Source organism: Molothrus aeneus, chromosome 10 (genome assembly GCF_037042795.1).
Source record: "Molothrus aeneus isolate 106 chromosome 10, BPBGC_Maene_1.0, whole genome shotgun sequence".
NCBI classification, from domain to species: Eukaryota; Metazoa; Chordata; class Aves; order Passeriformes; family Icteridae; genus Molothrus; species Molothrus aeneus.
In genome coordinates this window covers 11,457,033-11,474,340 of record NC_089655.1, presented here as the reverse complement: position 1 = coordinate 11,474,340, position 17,308 = coordinate 11,457,033, and the positions used below count along the sequence as shown (strand labels likewise).

Here is a 17,308-nt window from a genome sequence, read left to right as displayed (position 1 = left end):
ATTTATAAACATTCTGTGTGTTTTTACTGTCATTTTTTTAACATGGGTGATGTTTATGGAAGTAATTTTAAGTCATCATCATTGACCTGACAACAGCCATCATGATCTTAACAGTGAGATTGACCCTGCCCTCCATGGCAGCAAGGTTAGCTCTAACACGAGCGCTCCTGAATTTCAGGCATTTAAAGTTTAATTTATCCAATGTATCTTTAGTGAGGGAGAAGATGAAACTGCTGGGATCTGATTGAAAGCTATTTGATTCTGAGCAGCTTTCTCCAGAATTATTTACAGCTGCTATCTCCCCTCACGTTATGCTGCAGCCAGACAGCTGCTTCTAAATCTTGGGACATCACAGCTCCAATTTTACTGTAGGCTTCAGATGTACAGCTGGGCTGGGCTGATTTGCTCTGCTACAAGTAAGTCAGAGGCTGGGCAGGGTGGTGTGAGATAAATAGAAATCCCTGGTTTGTTTAAAGTGGGCAGAGTGTAAATCCCTACAGGTCACCTCTAGAAAAGGATTCATGGATAAGATTGTGTTTTCTATAGGAAGATAAGACGTTCCTTGCTCTGTTTTTCTCTCTGCCCTCTATCACTTTCACTCAAATGCCAAGCTAAGACCAGCACATTTTCCTAGTGGTGGAGTACTGACTAATGGCCATAAATATACTTCTGAGTTGTACCTTTTCTGGTTATGCTCCTTTAACTCTGGGGAACAACTCCAACAAGGAGAGTGGGCAGGGCAATACCTCTCTTTGGTTAAATGTGCAAGGGTATGAAGAATTCTCTTTGCAGACAAAATAGTGTCAGCAAGTTACAAATTCTGGAAAGGGCACTCTGAAATGCATCACCTATGGAAGAAGAGCCAGGGAATAACAAGAAGACAGAGGAAAACATGTCCAGCCAACAAGGGAATATGTCACACACTGCCCTGTCTCCATTCATTCCCCAAGCTAAGCCTTGTTCTCATGGTCACCTCTGAAACAGGTGTGTCAAACTTTTGCTGAAGGTTGCTTTCTCAAATGAGGTGTAGTAGCCTTTCTAATCACATGAGGAGTTAAACAGTTACTCCCCTGTGCTGTTGTTGCTGATAGCAAGCCCATTAGGGGAACAAGGTGCCTTAGAGACAGGAGCTCCTGGCCTGATTGTTCAGCTGCACTGGGCGTGCTGTGTGCACAAGATTCCAAGTTAAGATTTCAGTGGCCCTTCACCTCCAAGGTTTAACACAGGCAGGAGGATGAGATAAACATCACTGCTGCTTAACTTGGGAGTAACTTTACCAAGATGCAGTCTCACTCAGAGGCTTGAGCAGATCAGTTTGCACTGCAGGGCTCAGACTGCTCTTGGGCTCTGCTCACTGATGGACATAGTACTGATTGCTTCAAATTTTAATCTCTGCACTATAAAGCAGATATTATCTCTGATTAATAAAAGTCATCAGTTTGCAGGGGAGCAGCTAGTATTTCCTGGAAATCCCTAAAAAATACATGAAGCTTTCAAAAGGTTCAGAGCTCATTGATGATGCAGCCTCCTTCCAACAGGGACACTGGCTAGGGATCAATCAGCTGATTTCTGGATCAGAAATTAAACTGCATTCCCAAGACACGTTGGTGTAAAAGGATTGTGGTTTTAAGCATATAATTTAATTCCAATTAATCACATTAATCGAAACATGTAGAAAAAAGTCATAAAAATTTTTGTAGTTTCTCAAAAACTGCAAATCAAATCTTTATAGTCTCTTGACCCTAATATGTTATAGTATAGTCTCAATATAGATTTTAGACTTAGAATAACAGAATCATTGAGGTAGGAAAAGATCTCCCAAGACCATCAAGTCCAATCATCAACCAAATACCACCATGCCACATCTACTCCTTTTTTGAACACTTCCAGGGATGGCGTTTCCACCACTTCCCTGGGGAGCTGTTCCATCCATGATTATGGACTCACTTCAGAAGCAAAGCAAAACAGCAGAGCAAAAGTAAAGTATGGCAACAGAGGTATCCAAATCAACTGAAAGGGGAAAAAAAAATCAATTAATCAAAGGAGCATTACCTGAATGCCTACAGACAATGTTTACTAAAAAGAGCATTGCAGGACTAAAGGCAGAGAGGTGAGCAAAGTCACTGTATCCAAATGAAGCACCATCACTGGGATCTCAAAATTCTACTGCTTTTTGGCCTATGGATCTTGTAAATCAGTCACAAGCAGACCTACAGCCGGCACTGCAACAACAAATTACCTTTCTCCAGATACATAATTCTGTTTTATAGGATTCTCCCATCAGCAGTCTTTAGAGGAGAAAATAATGCACTGCAAATTCTGCTTTAGTAGCAGAATGATTTCTCCTGAGTTTGTTGTTAAAAGCACATGCCAGGAGCTGCAGCTACTGTTCCCTTTCTGTGAGAGGAGAGCAGCTGGGGAGAGATGACTCTGCACTACCACACCCAAACTGCATCTGCTTTGTGAGGGTCCCACTCCAGGTATCTAGCACCCATGCCTGGGAGAAGCAGCCCTCTAATTTCATAGGGAGCTGCAGCACAAAATGAAATGGTTTGGTGCCTTTATCTTAAACCCTCCACAGTCACACTGGACATGTGTGTGCCCTGGAGCTGTGGTTCTGCTATTTGTGTGAGTGTTTAAGAGACCAAACAAAGAGAGCTGGGCTTGCTTCTATATTGCAGAGCCTATATTAATTTATCTCTAGTTAATGCCTACTATTTTCTGTTATCAAACATTGAACTGTTTATAGATAATGAGTTTATACTTCTAGGAATAAAAGTACATGCACAAATGTCAGGTTATAATGGCTCTTATAATTCAAACTCTTAATTTATAAAAAAATGAGAATATTTCTAGGCAGAGGAAAACCCTACTTACAGTAAAATGCCCTAGATTATTAGCAAGGCAGAACTACCACAAAACATAAGGATACACAAGGATAATTCTCATCCTTCTGAAATGAGCAGCCTAATTGACAGCTGTTTTGATTTGTTCCCTCTTCTTAGGGACAAATGACCTTTAAGGCACTGCAAGAGGTCAGGTATTTCCACACAAATGACTGGCAGAGAGAAAGACTGAAAGAAAAGTTATCTCTCAGAAAGGTTACCACCAGTACCAGATTCTAATCTGCCTTTGCATCTGTGCTGTGCAGGAGGAATCTGTTTTCCCAGCACACCTCAATCACAGTGCCTACAGGAAAATTTCATACCAGAATGGGGGTTTATTATCTTCCCAGATATAGAGCTGGCTGTCTGACAGTCCTCTGAGAGCAAACTGGAAATTCTTTTTGGCTAATGCATGGCATTCAGGTCTGGCACTCTTCAATAATACAGAAGAGGTCTTTGCCTAAGGAATCCAGTAAAGTCCAAATTCTTGGTGAGCATTAAACAGGTTACATGCATGAAGCACATTTTTCCATTTAAGTGGAGACTGAGCATAAAAGTTAGCTCTGATGGGCACTGTCTCATGGTTCTCACCTTTCTGCAGCTGAACAAAAAAAGTTCTCTGATTTGCAACCTCCTTGAACTCCTGCAAGTTCAGACTCAAAAGTGATAAAGACTGAGGCTTCAGGCAGTGCTGCCCAGGAAACAGCACAGGTGACCAACTAATAGGGCTCAATAGAAAGGTCTGGAGAAGATATTCCTTTTGATGACAAGAGTCTGAAAAAAAAATAGCGTTTTGGAAGATTTTGTTGTACTGGAATAACATTAGTATAGTTTTGCCCATGTTTTAGCCAGTTTTGCTTAAATATTTCAGAAATTAGTAATATTAAGGAAAAACCTTGATCTTGTCTTCTGGTATTTCACCCAGATTTTTTTTCTTTTTTTTTTTTTTTTTTTTTTTGAGACAAGGCCTATAGCAAAAATCTTCATTTTACAGCTGTTGAAAACAATCAGGGAGAAAATAGAAATGCCCTTGGGTTTTTTTTCTTTTTGAGAGAAGGAAATGATACATTCATACAAGGGTTGTAAGCATGGTTTAAAAAATAATGGTTTATACAGCATTTATCTTATGGCTATTAGGATCAGATACCTGAAACTGTAGGTAGAAACTATTTCTAATTTTGAGGTAGCTAACCTATATTGGAAACAACACAAGCCAGAGTCTTCTACCTTTCTAAAAGTCCAAAGCTGAGGTCTCTAGACATTGGCTATCATTACAGCTCCAGCCTACATACCCTGAGGAGCAGCAGCCCCTCATTCTTGTCCTGTGCTCTCCCTTCTAAGCTCCAGCTTTCCCTCCCTCCTGAGCTCCAGCAGTGTCAGATGTGCTGGCTGAGCCCTGTGCTCCTGACGGCAGAGCCAGAGCATCTCTGCAGAGCCCCTGGCTCTGTCACAAACCGCCTGCCCTCGTTCAGCACTTGCCTTCTTCTCTCTAATTGAATATGCATCACATGCAGAGTGCTTGTAATAATTGTTACCTTTAAAATGGATTGCAATTGACAGGAAGTGTACAATGAATTCCAGTCCTCTGCACAGCTATTTTCTGTGTTTAGCAGAAAAAGATGAATGTTGGAGACATGCCAGGTGCATTGTTTGACCAGATGTACCATAAAATCTTATGGAACCCTGTAGAACAGTGTAATGCTATAAAGAAGTCTAAAGCTGCTTACTGTATGGGTTTAACAAGAAGAATCATAACAACACAAGAAAATCTTGATTTCTGCAGAAGAAATTATACTACCATGTCTTTCAATCTGAATATCTTGACAAAATCCCTCATTATCTGACTGATGTTCCTGATTACTTCACCATGCTAAAAGAATGTTAATCTGCAGTCTCTTTACATGTGACTCCCCTTAAATTTATGTGAAAATGCTGTAATTGTTTCCTCTCTTTCAGCTGTGAGCTACATGATGGATGGTAAACAGCTAGAAATCATTGCTATGAGTAACCAATAACAGCAGACTTCATAACTCTGGTGCATCAGTAATTACCTGCATCATTTATGGTTTATATAATAAATTAGCTGCTTTCCTACCCACAATACTGAAAATATTGGGTGTCCATATACAAAATCTTGTTAGAATATTCAGTTCTATACTTCATTCTGTAGTTTCTATTTTCCCTCTTTTTGTACACCTGCATTAGAGATTCCTTAACTGAGAATGTGCAGATGTGCTCTGGCCTCATTAGCTCCCACAAGGCGTGTGCCCCTTTGTCATCAGCATTTTATGAAGAATATCATATTCTAGTGTCTTAAACACATACACACAGAGAATAAAGAAAAGTACTTTGAGCCTATGAGGAAGAGAAATTCTCTTGAAAATAAAGAAATAAATATTTTCCTTAATTTTGCTTAAGCACAGAAACTGGAAAATAATACACTGAAATGTAATTCATACCCTGAAGTAACCCAGAACTGTAATGAAGCAGTATTTCTACAGAAAAGCTCATCTTGTTGAAAAATTATGTCATTTTTGATGCTGGTAGGTTAAGGAACATAATACCATATACAAACTAGTTTCCAAATGGTTTCATTAAAGTTTTTACTATCTGTTTAAACATTAAACATTTTCTTTAAATATTAATAAAGATCTTAGATTGTTAAGGTTGTAGTTTACTCTTCCAGCACAGTATCAGATGCCAGCAGTTAGCTAACATATACCAAATGGAATTATAACAGATAGGCCAAAATCACATTGGCACGTGGAGAAATGTGTAAGGAACTTCCAAAGTGAGACCTGTGGCCTAGCTGCTCTGGCAGTGCCCTGAATCACAAATGAGGCTCTCATGTGTGCTGCTCTGTGCAGTGGACTCAGACTGCTTGGGGCTGTGAGAGCTGCTGCAGAATCAAACCCAGCTTTATGGAACTCTGCAGATGCTGCTGTGCTCCATCAATCTCACCAGAGCTTTGAAGAGCAACTTCTGAGAAACTTCTCCCTACTTGGGGTAGTTAGCACTTATCCTTTGTTTTTAAGTCTGCAGCTGTGCAAAAATCCAGCCTTGTGCCCCACTTGTGTAAAGCACATCTAGTTTTGTGAAGATTATTCTCTCTATGTATGTAACCTGTGAAATCAAGCCCATCCTAATTATTGCCACTGATAACAGCAACTGTGGAATGCATAAAGAGAAAAAGCAAACCAGAATCAATCTAGTTCTGGGTTAGGAGCATATTCTCACATCATCAACATGCACTGCTGAAACAGAGCAGGATGCACTTTAACATCCCATACTTAGAACCAATACGGTTAACTTTAGTTTGAAGAGTAACTTATGCAATCTCATGTTTTGTAAAAGTTGACAATTACAATTCCCACAAACATAATCAGTCAGAACTCCCTCATCTGAGAATTTGTGACAAGGATAAAAAAACAAAGGTAGGATTCTTATTTTAAGTCTTCCTTAATTTTTCATACAGGAAAACTAATTTAGTAGAATTTTATATAATGAACCAAAGTCCTTTGATTTCAATGACATTTGGCTTATGCTATAAATGAGCAAGTTCTAAATATATCTAATGACAACAGAGTTAAAAACACTCAGTCTCTTACTTAAAATATAGTTGTGTCCCAATGGGATTGATTTTCTCTAGTTTGGACACTGACACTTCATGTTATTGTGTTAGATGATTTTAATACAAGATTTATCACTAAATTCTTCAGTTATGGAATAAATCTCTAGGGAAAAAAAACCCTATCTGTTTTGTATTTCTGTGCATAGTACAATATACTGCTGAATTGGAATGCAGCAAAATTGCTCAGCACATAGGTCAAAAGAGAGGTTTTAATGTTGAGGGTATTCATAATAGGTACCTTAATTAGAACCCTGTGTTGCCTTACACTTGCATGAGTATGTGTCACCAGGTTCATAATTGCTCCTCCTGTGAGGCCTGTGTTTGGAAACACAATTAAGCTGCTATTTCTGTCCTGGCTGGGGAGGCTACACTAGGATTTCTGCAGAGCATCCAGCACTGGGATCTCTGCAGAGCATCCAGATTTCTGCTGCAGATGGAGCTGACCTCACCCAAAGCAGTCTGCAGGCTTTGGGAGCTTTCCTACTTTTTACTTGATATTTTTTTAAACAGCAACGCTTTTGCCTGCCCAGAAGCCCTGGGGCAATGGGAGCCCTTAAGGAATCGGAGCTGTTGTGTGATTCCTAACAGCACCAAACTGCTGCTGGCAAAGATCCATTCTTGCAGTCTGATGTTTCTCCTTTTTAACTTCCATGATTTTTACATGAATGCTGATTCCTCACAATTCTCTTTCAAGGGCTGTTATCTGCAAAGTTCCCTATCAGCTGTAAGAACTTCACAAAGGCTTTGGTCAAAACTTTTAGAAGTATGTTGGTAACAATAGAATTCTCACACAATAAGCTGCAAGAAGAAAATAAATACATGTAAATAAGGCATTATAATAGTCTAAAGCCCTTGCCAGCATCCTGTCTTTTTAGTGACTGCACAGCTGTGTTTCCATTACACAATTAATGGCTTTCCTACCTTCCAAAGAGACATTTGTACCAAATGGTAGCACAATGCAAGACATACCAAACAGCTGCCAATAGCTCATCTCTTCCTCATGGCACCGGCTGTGCACATAATTAAGGGCTAAAATGCCCTTTGTCAAAAGTTTTCAGACTAAATGTCTAAATCATGACTAGGATTCAAATCAGTGCCCTATCTTTGCACGTATTTTGGTACCTATATACTTTCATTAACCTACAATAATGAACTGGGGTACAAGTTTGAGGATCTTTTTCAAGCTTTTGACTTTTAATTCAGCTTCAGTCACACAAATTAAAGGAGGTATTGACCACACTATGCCTCCAGAGAACCTGAGAAGAGTTAGGAGTGTTTGAAAATTCCAAACAGACAATCAGTACCTTCAGAAGCCCACACTCATGTTGTAATTACTATTTTTCTTGTAAAAGCATTTTTCTGAGGTGCCCAATGATATGTCCCTAGTACACCCACCTTCTGCTTTCCCACGGAATCTTACAGAAGCTATTTTAATCATTTCACTACAGATGCTTCATTTTATGTAAAACAGTCACCTGAGCTCTCAGATTTAAGTACAGTTGAAGATGTATCTTAGTGTAGCAATTTTAATTTCTGCTTGTTTTACTGTCTTTTTTTCCCCTTTGTTGATGTCAGTAAAACATCACCAATGAGACCATAAGTAATTTAGTAGATCTGAAAACACTGGAAATCTTTGCAGTACTTTTTCCAACAGTTCAGCATCTTCTGTTTCAGCTGAAGTCAAATTATGTCTCATTTATCACTTCTCCATGGAGCACTCTAGATTACAGCTTTAAGTGTAAAGGAGTGTTAGATGAGAAAAGCCACGTACTCTAATACTTAAGGGAAAAGTGTGGCACACAGAGCATAGCTGCTATTCACATTTCTCAGACTTCTTGTTCAAATGCATCTCAATTCCTGAAGAGCAGCCTACATCAGGAGGCAGGAAAGCTGTTTAAAGATGACTGTAGAAATGAACAAAAGAATTCCCAAAATTCCCAGATACAGACATATGAATTTGAGTTACTTTTGCTGATTCTTTCATCCAACATATTCAGAAATGAGCATTATATCACTATGCTGTGAACAGTCATTATAGCTGAATAAGTTTTCAAGAAAAATGTTCAAATCCAAATCTCTTCCTAATTTTGAAACTTCTAATCAGAAGAGAAATAAAATAAAGCAATTAGGCTATAATAAAGGTTTCTATGATTTCAGGAAAATTATAGTAGCTTGAATTCTCACTGCATTTTAATTCAAAAGAGTTAAGGAAAAGTAATTTTCATCAGTTTTTAATTTATCAATATCCTTGACTTCATGGAGTATTTTGAAATCTGTGATCTATTTAAATAGATAATAAATTTTAAATTATTCAAAGATAATAAATTGTATAACCATCACTTAACACTGAATTCTTGGGTATTTAGTAGCTCTGCCACCTTTAGATCTCTCTTAAAACTATAATCAATTTTACATCCTAGCTTCCTAGCTGCTGTTGGAGTATGGAAACTCCCTGTTTTGATGCAGGAACATATCCCTGTAGGGTGCACTTCCCAAGAGAGGTGGCATTTCCCATGTTTTTGGCTAAATCAGCGCAACTACAGAAGGCCTGCAGGTACCTGCAAGAGGTGGATGACACTCCTTCAGCAGATATTAAATCAAGTGAACGAATGCAATATTGCCATCAATGATTAAAATTCAGTCAATTTTGCTGGAAGGAATTTGAGGATATAATTCAGCCTCTACCCAATACCTCTGTACTAATGTTATTCCCTCAAGAGGAAAGAATACTGTTTGCCATTCTGCTTTTACCCAGTCCTGTCATACTAACTTTATTCCCTTGAGATGAGAAGTGTTCCTTAAAATATCAGTATTTCAAAAATCTTACATTTTCCATCTCCCCAGCCACAAGGGGACTGTGGCATAGATTATGTTCATTTTCTCCTTTTGATGCTCCTTTAAGGAATTCTATTTTCACTGCAGGTAAGATTGGTACTTAGTGTGTTCCATCTTCCAGGTGCATTAATTACTTACCTAGAAAATCTCTCTAACACTCAGTGAAAATATAAGTGGTTCTAGAAAATAAATTGAGTACCAAAAGCCATTCTGGCATAGATTATTGCTCTAATTGGCTGGAACTTAACTGTGTGGGAGGAGGAAAGGATGGAGAGGAAAAAAGATCATGCTTTCCTTATCTCACTGAAAAGATAAAACTAATGCAGCTATTATATCATATAAATTTTTTCACTTGAGTTAAAATAAAATATTGGTCTAAGGTAAACTCAGTGGTTACAGCAAGGCTTAACATACAAGTTGATTCCTTCCTCTGTCAGTGAGAACTGAACTGCAAGGGGCATTTTCCAGAATGATGTCCCAGGTTAAAAAAGGATTTTCTAATTTTTAATCTCTCTTAGTAATTTCATACTTAGTACTTTCATACAACAGCTGAGAGTAATAGAAAAGTGAAGCATATTTTATTAATTATGTGTTTTTAAATACATAAATATTATGTCAATTTTACTATAAATCTTTAGTAATAACCACTACTTACAGAGGAAATTACCAAAGCAAAGTAAATACCATTCTCAGTAATTCCCTCAGCTAAACACCTAAACCAAGTGCCTGGATTAGTTCTAAACTGGTGTTCTTGTAATTAATGCTCTACTCTGCAATGTGCTGTCATTGGTGATTTATTACAGCTCTTACATTAAAAGTATAACCAGATTTGTAGACTCCGTGGAGAGTTAGAAATGCCGCATTACAAATGAGGCGGTTTGGTTTTGTAACAAAAAAATGTCTTATTGCTACTTGCGTATTAAAATGGTTTTCTGGTAGCCCTGGGAAAACTAATAGTGGTGTATAAGCACTTTATGCCAATTTCATTTAGAGCAGAAAGAGGTTGGCTGTCTGTGTGGGTGACAAGGGAAGGGAATTTATGGTTATAGAGAAAATACTTCCAAACACTTGGAATCCAGAAGACTTGAATCCTAACTTTTTCTTCCCACAAAAGCAATCCCACTTGCAAGTACATGCATTCAACATATTGAGAATTTTTGAGTGGCATTTAAGCAGCCCCTGGAGCACCGCATGGCCCTGGCTCATGGCCCCTCAGACAGGAGAGGATGTCACCCCACAGGCTGCTGTGCAAGGTGCAACTCCTTGGGGAACCCAGGGATTTTTAAATTCCAGCCTATTGCTCCTATTTTTCTAATTCTCATCAAAAGGTCTTGACATCTCCTCTTTAAAATAACTCCAGAAACATCTGACTGAGAGGCATGACAATTTGGGAAAAGGCTCCTATGGAAGCTGTTTCTTAACGTGGTTTTCAGAAGATCTCTTTAAAACAAATTGTTTTGCTCTGAAGGGATTTGTGCTGCACAGCACTGACAGTTAAGTGCTAAATGGATGTCTCCATGGGCTCTGTATTGCTGTTGAACAAAACACAGAAGCTGAGCACTAAATAAAACACTGCACTTAAATACACTAATAAAAGTAAGGCCAAGAGAACAGTGGGTCATTTTTACGCTATATCAGCAAGTGTCATGTTTCAAGAAAAAACATTCAGATATCACTCCTTTTATGACAATAACTAGTTCTGAAGCAGTTGTTTTATTTAATTTTTTCTAACTCATGGTGAGAAATTTGAATAAGTTGCAGTCAGTGAATAAATGTGTCATATGTGTGAGTGATAGACTTTTAAAAAAGAGAGCAAACTATGTGGGGAACACAGAAGATTCTGAATGAAGCTAACAAGCTACTTTTACCATTTTAAGGAGCTGAAGCTTTGATAATAGACCATATCATGCTTGTGCCTGGAATAGGAAGGAGTGGAGTCTGCTCTAATTTAGCTATTGAAATAACACCTGGATTTTTGCAACACAAAAGAAGAAAAGGAGTCTGGATTTAATCTTCTAGCAAGCAAGCAGTGATAGTGAAAGATCAAAATACAGAGAAACTAGAGATAAGAGGAGAAAGACCAGCACAGTTCAGCAAAGACACATTTAAAAAAAAAAAAGCCTCACAGAAACAAAAAAAATATTTGGGTTATATTTGCTCAGGGGGTAGAAAAGAAAAATTGATGTACAGCAATTCAATTCCAACATTGGAGGTATCTGACACAGATGCTGTGGCTGCAAATGTTACACCCACTGTGAACAGAGGCCAAGGAGATCAGCAGGGCTGTGCTGTGGGACACGACACATTCACCCAGAGAGCAAAGGAAAAATGTGCTGTTCGTGTTGAGTGCAAACACCCAGACAAGGATGAGGGATTTTTTTCTCTTCAACAATCATTTACTGAAATCAGCGTGGAACTTTGAAGTAGGAAGAAGCAGGAGGCTTGTAGTGAGTAAAAGTAGGTAAAGTTGTGGGGAAATGAAAAAGATGCACTAAACTGGATTTGCAAGAAATCCATAAAGATTGTATCTTGATGGGATTGCTGGCAGACAAGGGGTGAGAAGTTTAAAATCAGCTATACCAAGAAAGCACTCCAGGCAACAGTAAAAGCTTGAATTTAGTAGGATTGCTGAGAAAAAGTATAGAGCAAAGGCAAAGATATAGAAAAAAAACTCTTTTCCTCAAAAAAAAATGTATATTAACAGAAGTTTTGAAAATACAAGAAAGGAAATTTAGTTTAAGAATTTCTGATTCTAAAATGTGCCAATAGTACATCTACTTTAATTTTTTTCTGAGTCTTGAATGAGATTTTCTAAATGAAAAACAAAATATCATTCAGCTTTAAAACCTGTGGAGTACTTTATCTCATCCCAACAATTAAAGTATGCAGTTGTGGCTCCTCATAGCAGTCAGTATCCTTCCCTCAGAAGATTTTCATATATACACAGATATCTATTTTATAGAGATGTAGATCCTGTCATGGCACTCCTGATACATTTTTCTATTGTTTCAAACAATGCATGATATTGCCACAAAGACGTGGGATCATGTTTGCTCCCAAGTGGAAATGCAAGAACCTATCATAATTTCTATGAGTCACAAGATCCCAGACTTAGAAGTTTTTGACAACTGGTTCCTCTCATCTAAATTTAATTCAAATAATTTAAGACTGCTAACCTGTAAATATTTTTTGTGCTTGTTTTAATGTCATTCATTATTGCAGCACAAAATGAGGGCTATGGAATGTGTGCTTGGGATAATTGATGGTGCTACCATGGAGTCCAAAATATCCTCCCATATACTAATGGGTTTTATGCCATTTTGCCTCTGAAATTTGTTTTAATGATTTTGACAGCTCTCATTTTTCCTTTGTTAAATCTTAGTGATTGTTACTGGATATTTCTTTTTAGAAGCACAAACAAATAACAAAAAATACATAAGCCCACTGAGGACAAATAAAACATCTCCATAGTAACATTCTGGATAGTGATGTATGGCTGGTTGCAGACAGACTGACAAACTTCAGTTCTAACTCTGCATCAGGATCTGTTAGCATAGAATCCTGAGCTCAAAAATGACTGCAGAAATGAAATGCCCCTTTTTCCTCTCTGTGGTTATTTGGCAGCAATGATTGATTTTTTGCAGATGTGGTTAAATAGGAAAATTTATTTTATTAGTTTTAATATAATCAGTTGCAAATATAATCAAAAACATCCCCTCAAGGCAAATGAATATTTTGGCTTTGCTTGATTTTTCCCACAAGAAATTCTACCCTACTCATACATTTTAAGCTTATTATAAAATACCTTTAAATGACATTTTAAATAGTTTGGTTTGAAATTAGTATTGATATTGATGTCCATACAGTGCAATAAGAATTTCCATCTGCAAGACAATATTCATAGTAATAAGAAAGATTGTGCTATATTTTAAAGGGACAAGTTCTTAAAAGTCCATTTAGGATTATTTTTTCTCTCTAGGCCTTAGTGTACTCATACCCAGGACTGCATTATGCACAGCCACTTGTGTTACCACGAGCCATTTCCCAGGCTCCCCCTGTAAACATGAGTGAAGCTAATTTCCCTCAGCTTCCCTGCAGTTTGCACTGAAGCTCATATAACTTACTTGCTGTTTATGTATTTTACCAGTTGTCTATGTCAAGCTTTCATATACAAATCAGAGAAAAACCTGCAAGCAACTATGATTTTTAAAGCTAAAAGACACCTTGTGTCTAATTTGTCAGCAAATTAGGTGGGTTTAAAATCCACCCTTGAAACAGCAGCAATTTCTGTTCCTTTCATCTAAACAGTTCTGTATTCCAAGGGAACCTGGGATAATCAGTAGTTTGCTGTAGACATGAGTCATAATTATGTTCTTTCTCTCTCATTTAAGTTGTTCGAGTTCATGAATTTTTTGGCTGAGAATGTCATCTTCTGTTACATGGGACTCGCACTATTTACATTTCAAAATCACATCTTCAATCCTCTTTTCATATTTGGTGCTCTTGTATCCTTTGCTTTAAAGAAGTACATATCTCTGTGTGTGTGTGTGTGTGTATATATATATAAAAATAATGCATGTTCCATGTGAAAAAAGAAGTCAACAAACAAACCAATCAGTTCCTCAAATACTAAAGATCAGTAAATTGTCAATTCCAAGCACAATCATCTATTACCTATATGCTAATAACTGCCCCAATGCATGTAAGCACATGTTCTTTGGACAGTTGCTGTTTTCCTCCTCTGCTATAGGCAAATAGATTTAAACCTGCTGGGGAACTTTTGCCAGTGGTTTACAAGTGGGGTGGGAAATTGGGACAAGTATTTGGACACATCTGTGGGTACAGGTGCAACACAAAACCTTTTTTCCTGTCTGGAGCCAGTGCAGATCCCCAAACTGGAGAGCTGCCTCCAGACAGATGTGTGCCATAAGCAGGACTTCCCCAAAACAACTTAAATGATATGAAGTCCTTAAAAATCACACAGTTCTGCTTTGCTCAGATCTTTCCTTCTTTATACTTGGTATCTCTAGCATACATAGAATTATTTACACTATCATGTGCCTAAGAGGTAAGAAAAGCTCTGTGTCTGCCATGGTTTCTCAATAAATCTTACTCCTAGAGCAGTATAGATTCTTTTCACAGTGACAATTTATTCAATGATTTTTTTTTTTTCTCAGAGCAGCAGGACTCTGCTTATCACTTTTAAATGAACTGTAATAGCTTTGAAAGTTGGGAGCACACTGTTGATGTGCAGTAATTGTTATATGTAATTTCTAAATGAATAATCAGGACGGCATCAGAGCTGCAGGCAGCTCCTGGGGCAGCTGCTGGGTCTCAGACATTGCCTCTCAAACTCTTCACTGCTCTCCAGTCCAGACCACTCAGACTGGGAGTGCCATAATTGAGCCACAAGACAAGGGAAGGGCAAAAAACGTGCAAAATGTGCAAAAAGCATATACAGGGAGCTCAGACTGCCTTTCTCTAAACCTGATAATGCCCTCATGGCTCCAATTAAGGAAACTTGGTATAGTTCCACAGAGGAGTAGTAAAGAACTTCATCAGAGGAATCTCAGCTGAGAAGGGGAAGAAAAAGCAAAAAGTGCTTGATATAGACAATATGAATCACCAGGAAATAAGGAAGTAATAATCAGGTCCAAAAGTAGATTTAGTCTCTGAAAATTGCTGCTCAAGGACATAATGCTCTCTCTGCAATTGATGATGGGCATTTTCCTGAAGAGCTGAAGATGAAGTCACATGTGACACAAGTGTCATGAGTAGAAGTAGAGTGATTGAAGTGAGATATATAATGATGAATATAAAACCAGGATGTCTGGGAAAGGCAGATCTGTGCCACTGCACAGGGAGCATTAGAACATGGCATGTAAAACTTAAAAAGATAACATCATATTTGTTTAATTACACCTTAAAAATAATTTTAGAGAAATATTTGGGTTAATTCTGGTTTTGTCGGTAGTTTGTCCACTATTTTCCTCAACATCTTACATTTTAGGTGGCAGTTTTTGTAGCAAGAGCTTCCAACATATACCCACTATCTTTCCTTTTGAATTTGGGTCGAAAACATAAGATTCCCAGGACCTTTCAGCACATGATGATGTTTTCAGGTAAGAGCTATTTTGGCTTTTTTGGTATTTCTCCTGTCCACATTTAATGAATTACAAAAATAGTCAACTATCACTACAAAAAAACACATTTATCACAAATAATTTGTTATCTTAAAACTCAAGGTCATCTCTCCAAAGCTGCTGAAGCAAATGGATGCCTTGTGATCAACCTCACTGTGCTCTTTCCCTATTTTAATTAACATTTTGGAAATTCACTGCCCAGGAAGCTATTGTCTTTCAATCCATTGTCCCCCCATCTGTCTACACTTTCATGACAATTTGGGAATACCATGTTTTTAAGCTGTGCTGTTTTAGAGGCACCTGTAGTATACTTGAGAGTATTTTACACAGCAGCAAATAAATACCCAACTTGGACAGTGTTAGTGCTCACACTCAGATCAGACATGGCCTTTGGCAATTCCTTAAACTTCTGGAGCAGTTTTACTTTTAAACCTGATCATTTCAATTCCACAGACCTCTTCATATGTATTCCAGCTTGATATTAAATTTTGTTCATTTTGTTAACCTTGTAGAATAATAAAAAAAAAAAAAATCCAGAAGAGGGAGCCATGTTCTAGTCTGATTTGCACATCATCCCCAGAACTGTTAAGGCTCATCTGGATTACCTATTTTTTTACTTGTACAAGCTAGAAATAATTCCACTTGACTTTCTAATGCTAGTTAGGAAAAACTCACTTATAAGCCAAGTATATCTGTTCAGTAAAAGACAGAAATGCAGATACCCCTACGCTATTGATGATATAATTTTTTAAAATTAGAAACTCAGCACATTTTTTGCTTCATTTTCCTGCTTTTTATGCAAAAATGTATTCCACATTTGTATGGATAAAAGTTCTTGATTGACAGCCTTGATGTAGAGGGATCCATTTAGCCAGATAACGAGTGAAATACAATGTGCTGCATTTCAAGCTCCCTCATCAGGAGTACTCCACATCAGGGGGCCTCATTTGTGCCTATGTAATTCCAACTCTCTGGAGAGCAACACAGCAGTTCATTTCTATACCCATTCAATCCTTCTGCTAAAAGCTGCCACTGAAAATGTCACTAATTCCGGCGAGAGCGGGGTGAGGGATGATGACACATCCAGCAGGAGCTGCCTTTCAGCCCAACTGCTCCCCTGCCATTGTTCCATGGGTAACCTGGAGCTGGAGATCCCCCTGGTAAGCCTAGCAGGTGGCCAGCTAGACAGCAGCATGAAAAATAGCTTCATATCATTTGGTATCTAGTTCCTGGGCTCCATTTTGGCTTTTGGTTTGCATCAGCCAAAGTATAGGATGGAAAACCTTCTGAAATCTCTCTTATTCTTTAACTTTTCTGTCCTCGTTTTCTGCAATCAAATTTCATTCTCCACAGAACAGAAGCAGAAAGCAGCCTGCAGCCAGCTGAACGTGAGAACTCACACACTTTAGCTTTCCAGGACAATCTGGCAGCTGAGAACTGAAACAGCAGTATTGCAGGCTTCTAAAATATAAATGTTCAAGTTCTCAGAAAAGTAATTTTTATCTGTTTCCAAAGATAAAACCCCCTCTATTTTGTAGAGAAAAATGTGTTTACATTATAATAAAGTAATGGCATAATCTGCAGCTATAATAATAAAGACTGTCTCTCATGCTGCCAGCAGCTGCACACTTCACAGGATGCACAGATTTTCTGTGTAATTCTATTTTTTAAGATGCACCAAGATTTGTGCTTAGTTACCAATAACATCCATAGTGCTATAAACTGATAAAACTGCATATAGTGATAAACAGGGAGGACAGTGTCTGCCAGGAGAGAGACACATTTCTGATGAGTAAACAAGACATTGAATTTGA

The 17,308-nt window shown here is 38.0% G+C and overlaps 1 protein-coding gene across 2 annotated transcripts in view; it reads left to right on the top strand.

The window, feature by feature from the left end:
* SLC9A9 (solute carrier family 9 member A9) overlaps positions 1–17,308 on the top strand; it is a 170,984-nt gene that overhangs the window by 81,743 nt on the left and 71,933 nt on the right. For both annotated transcript variants that reach the window (XM_066556466.1, XM_066556465.1), the window contains exons 10-11: positions 13,743–13,856; positions 15,362–15,473. In XM_066556466.1, coding sequence (XP_066412563.1) covers positions 13,743–13,856; positions 15,362–15,473 — 226 coding nt within the window. The remainder of the gene's footprint in view (positions 1–13,742; positions 13,857–15,361; positions 15,474–17,308) is intronic.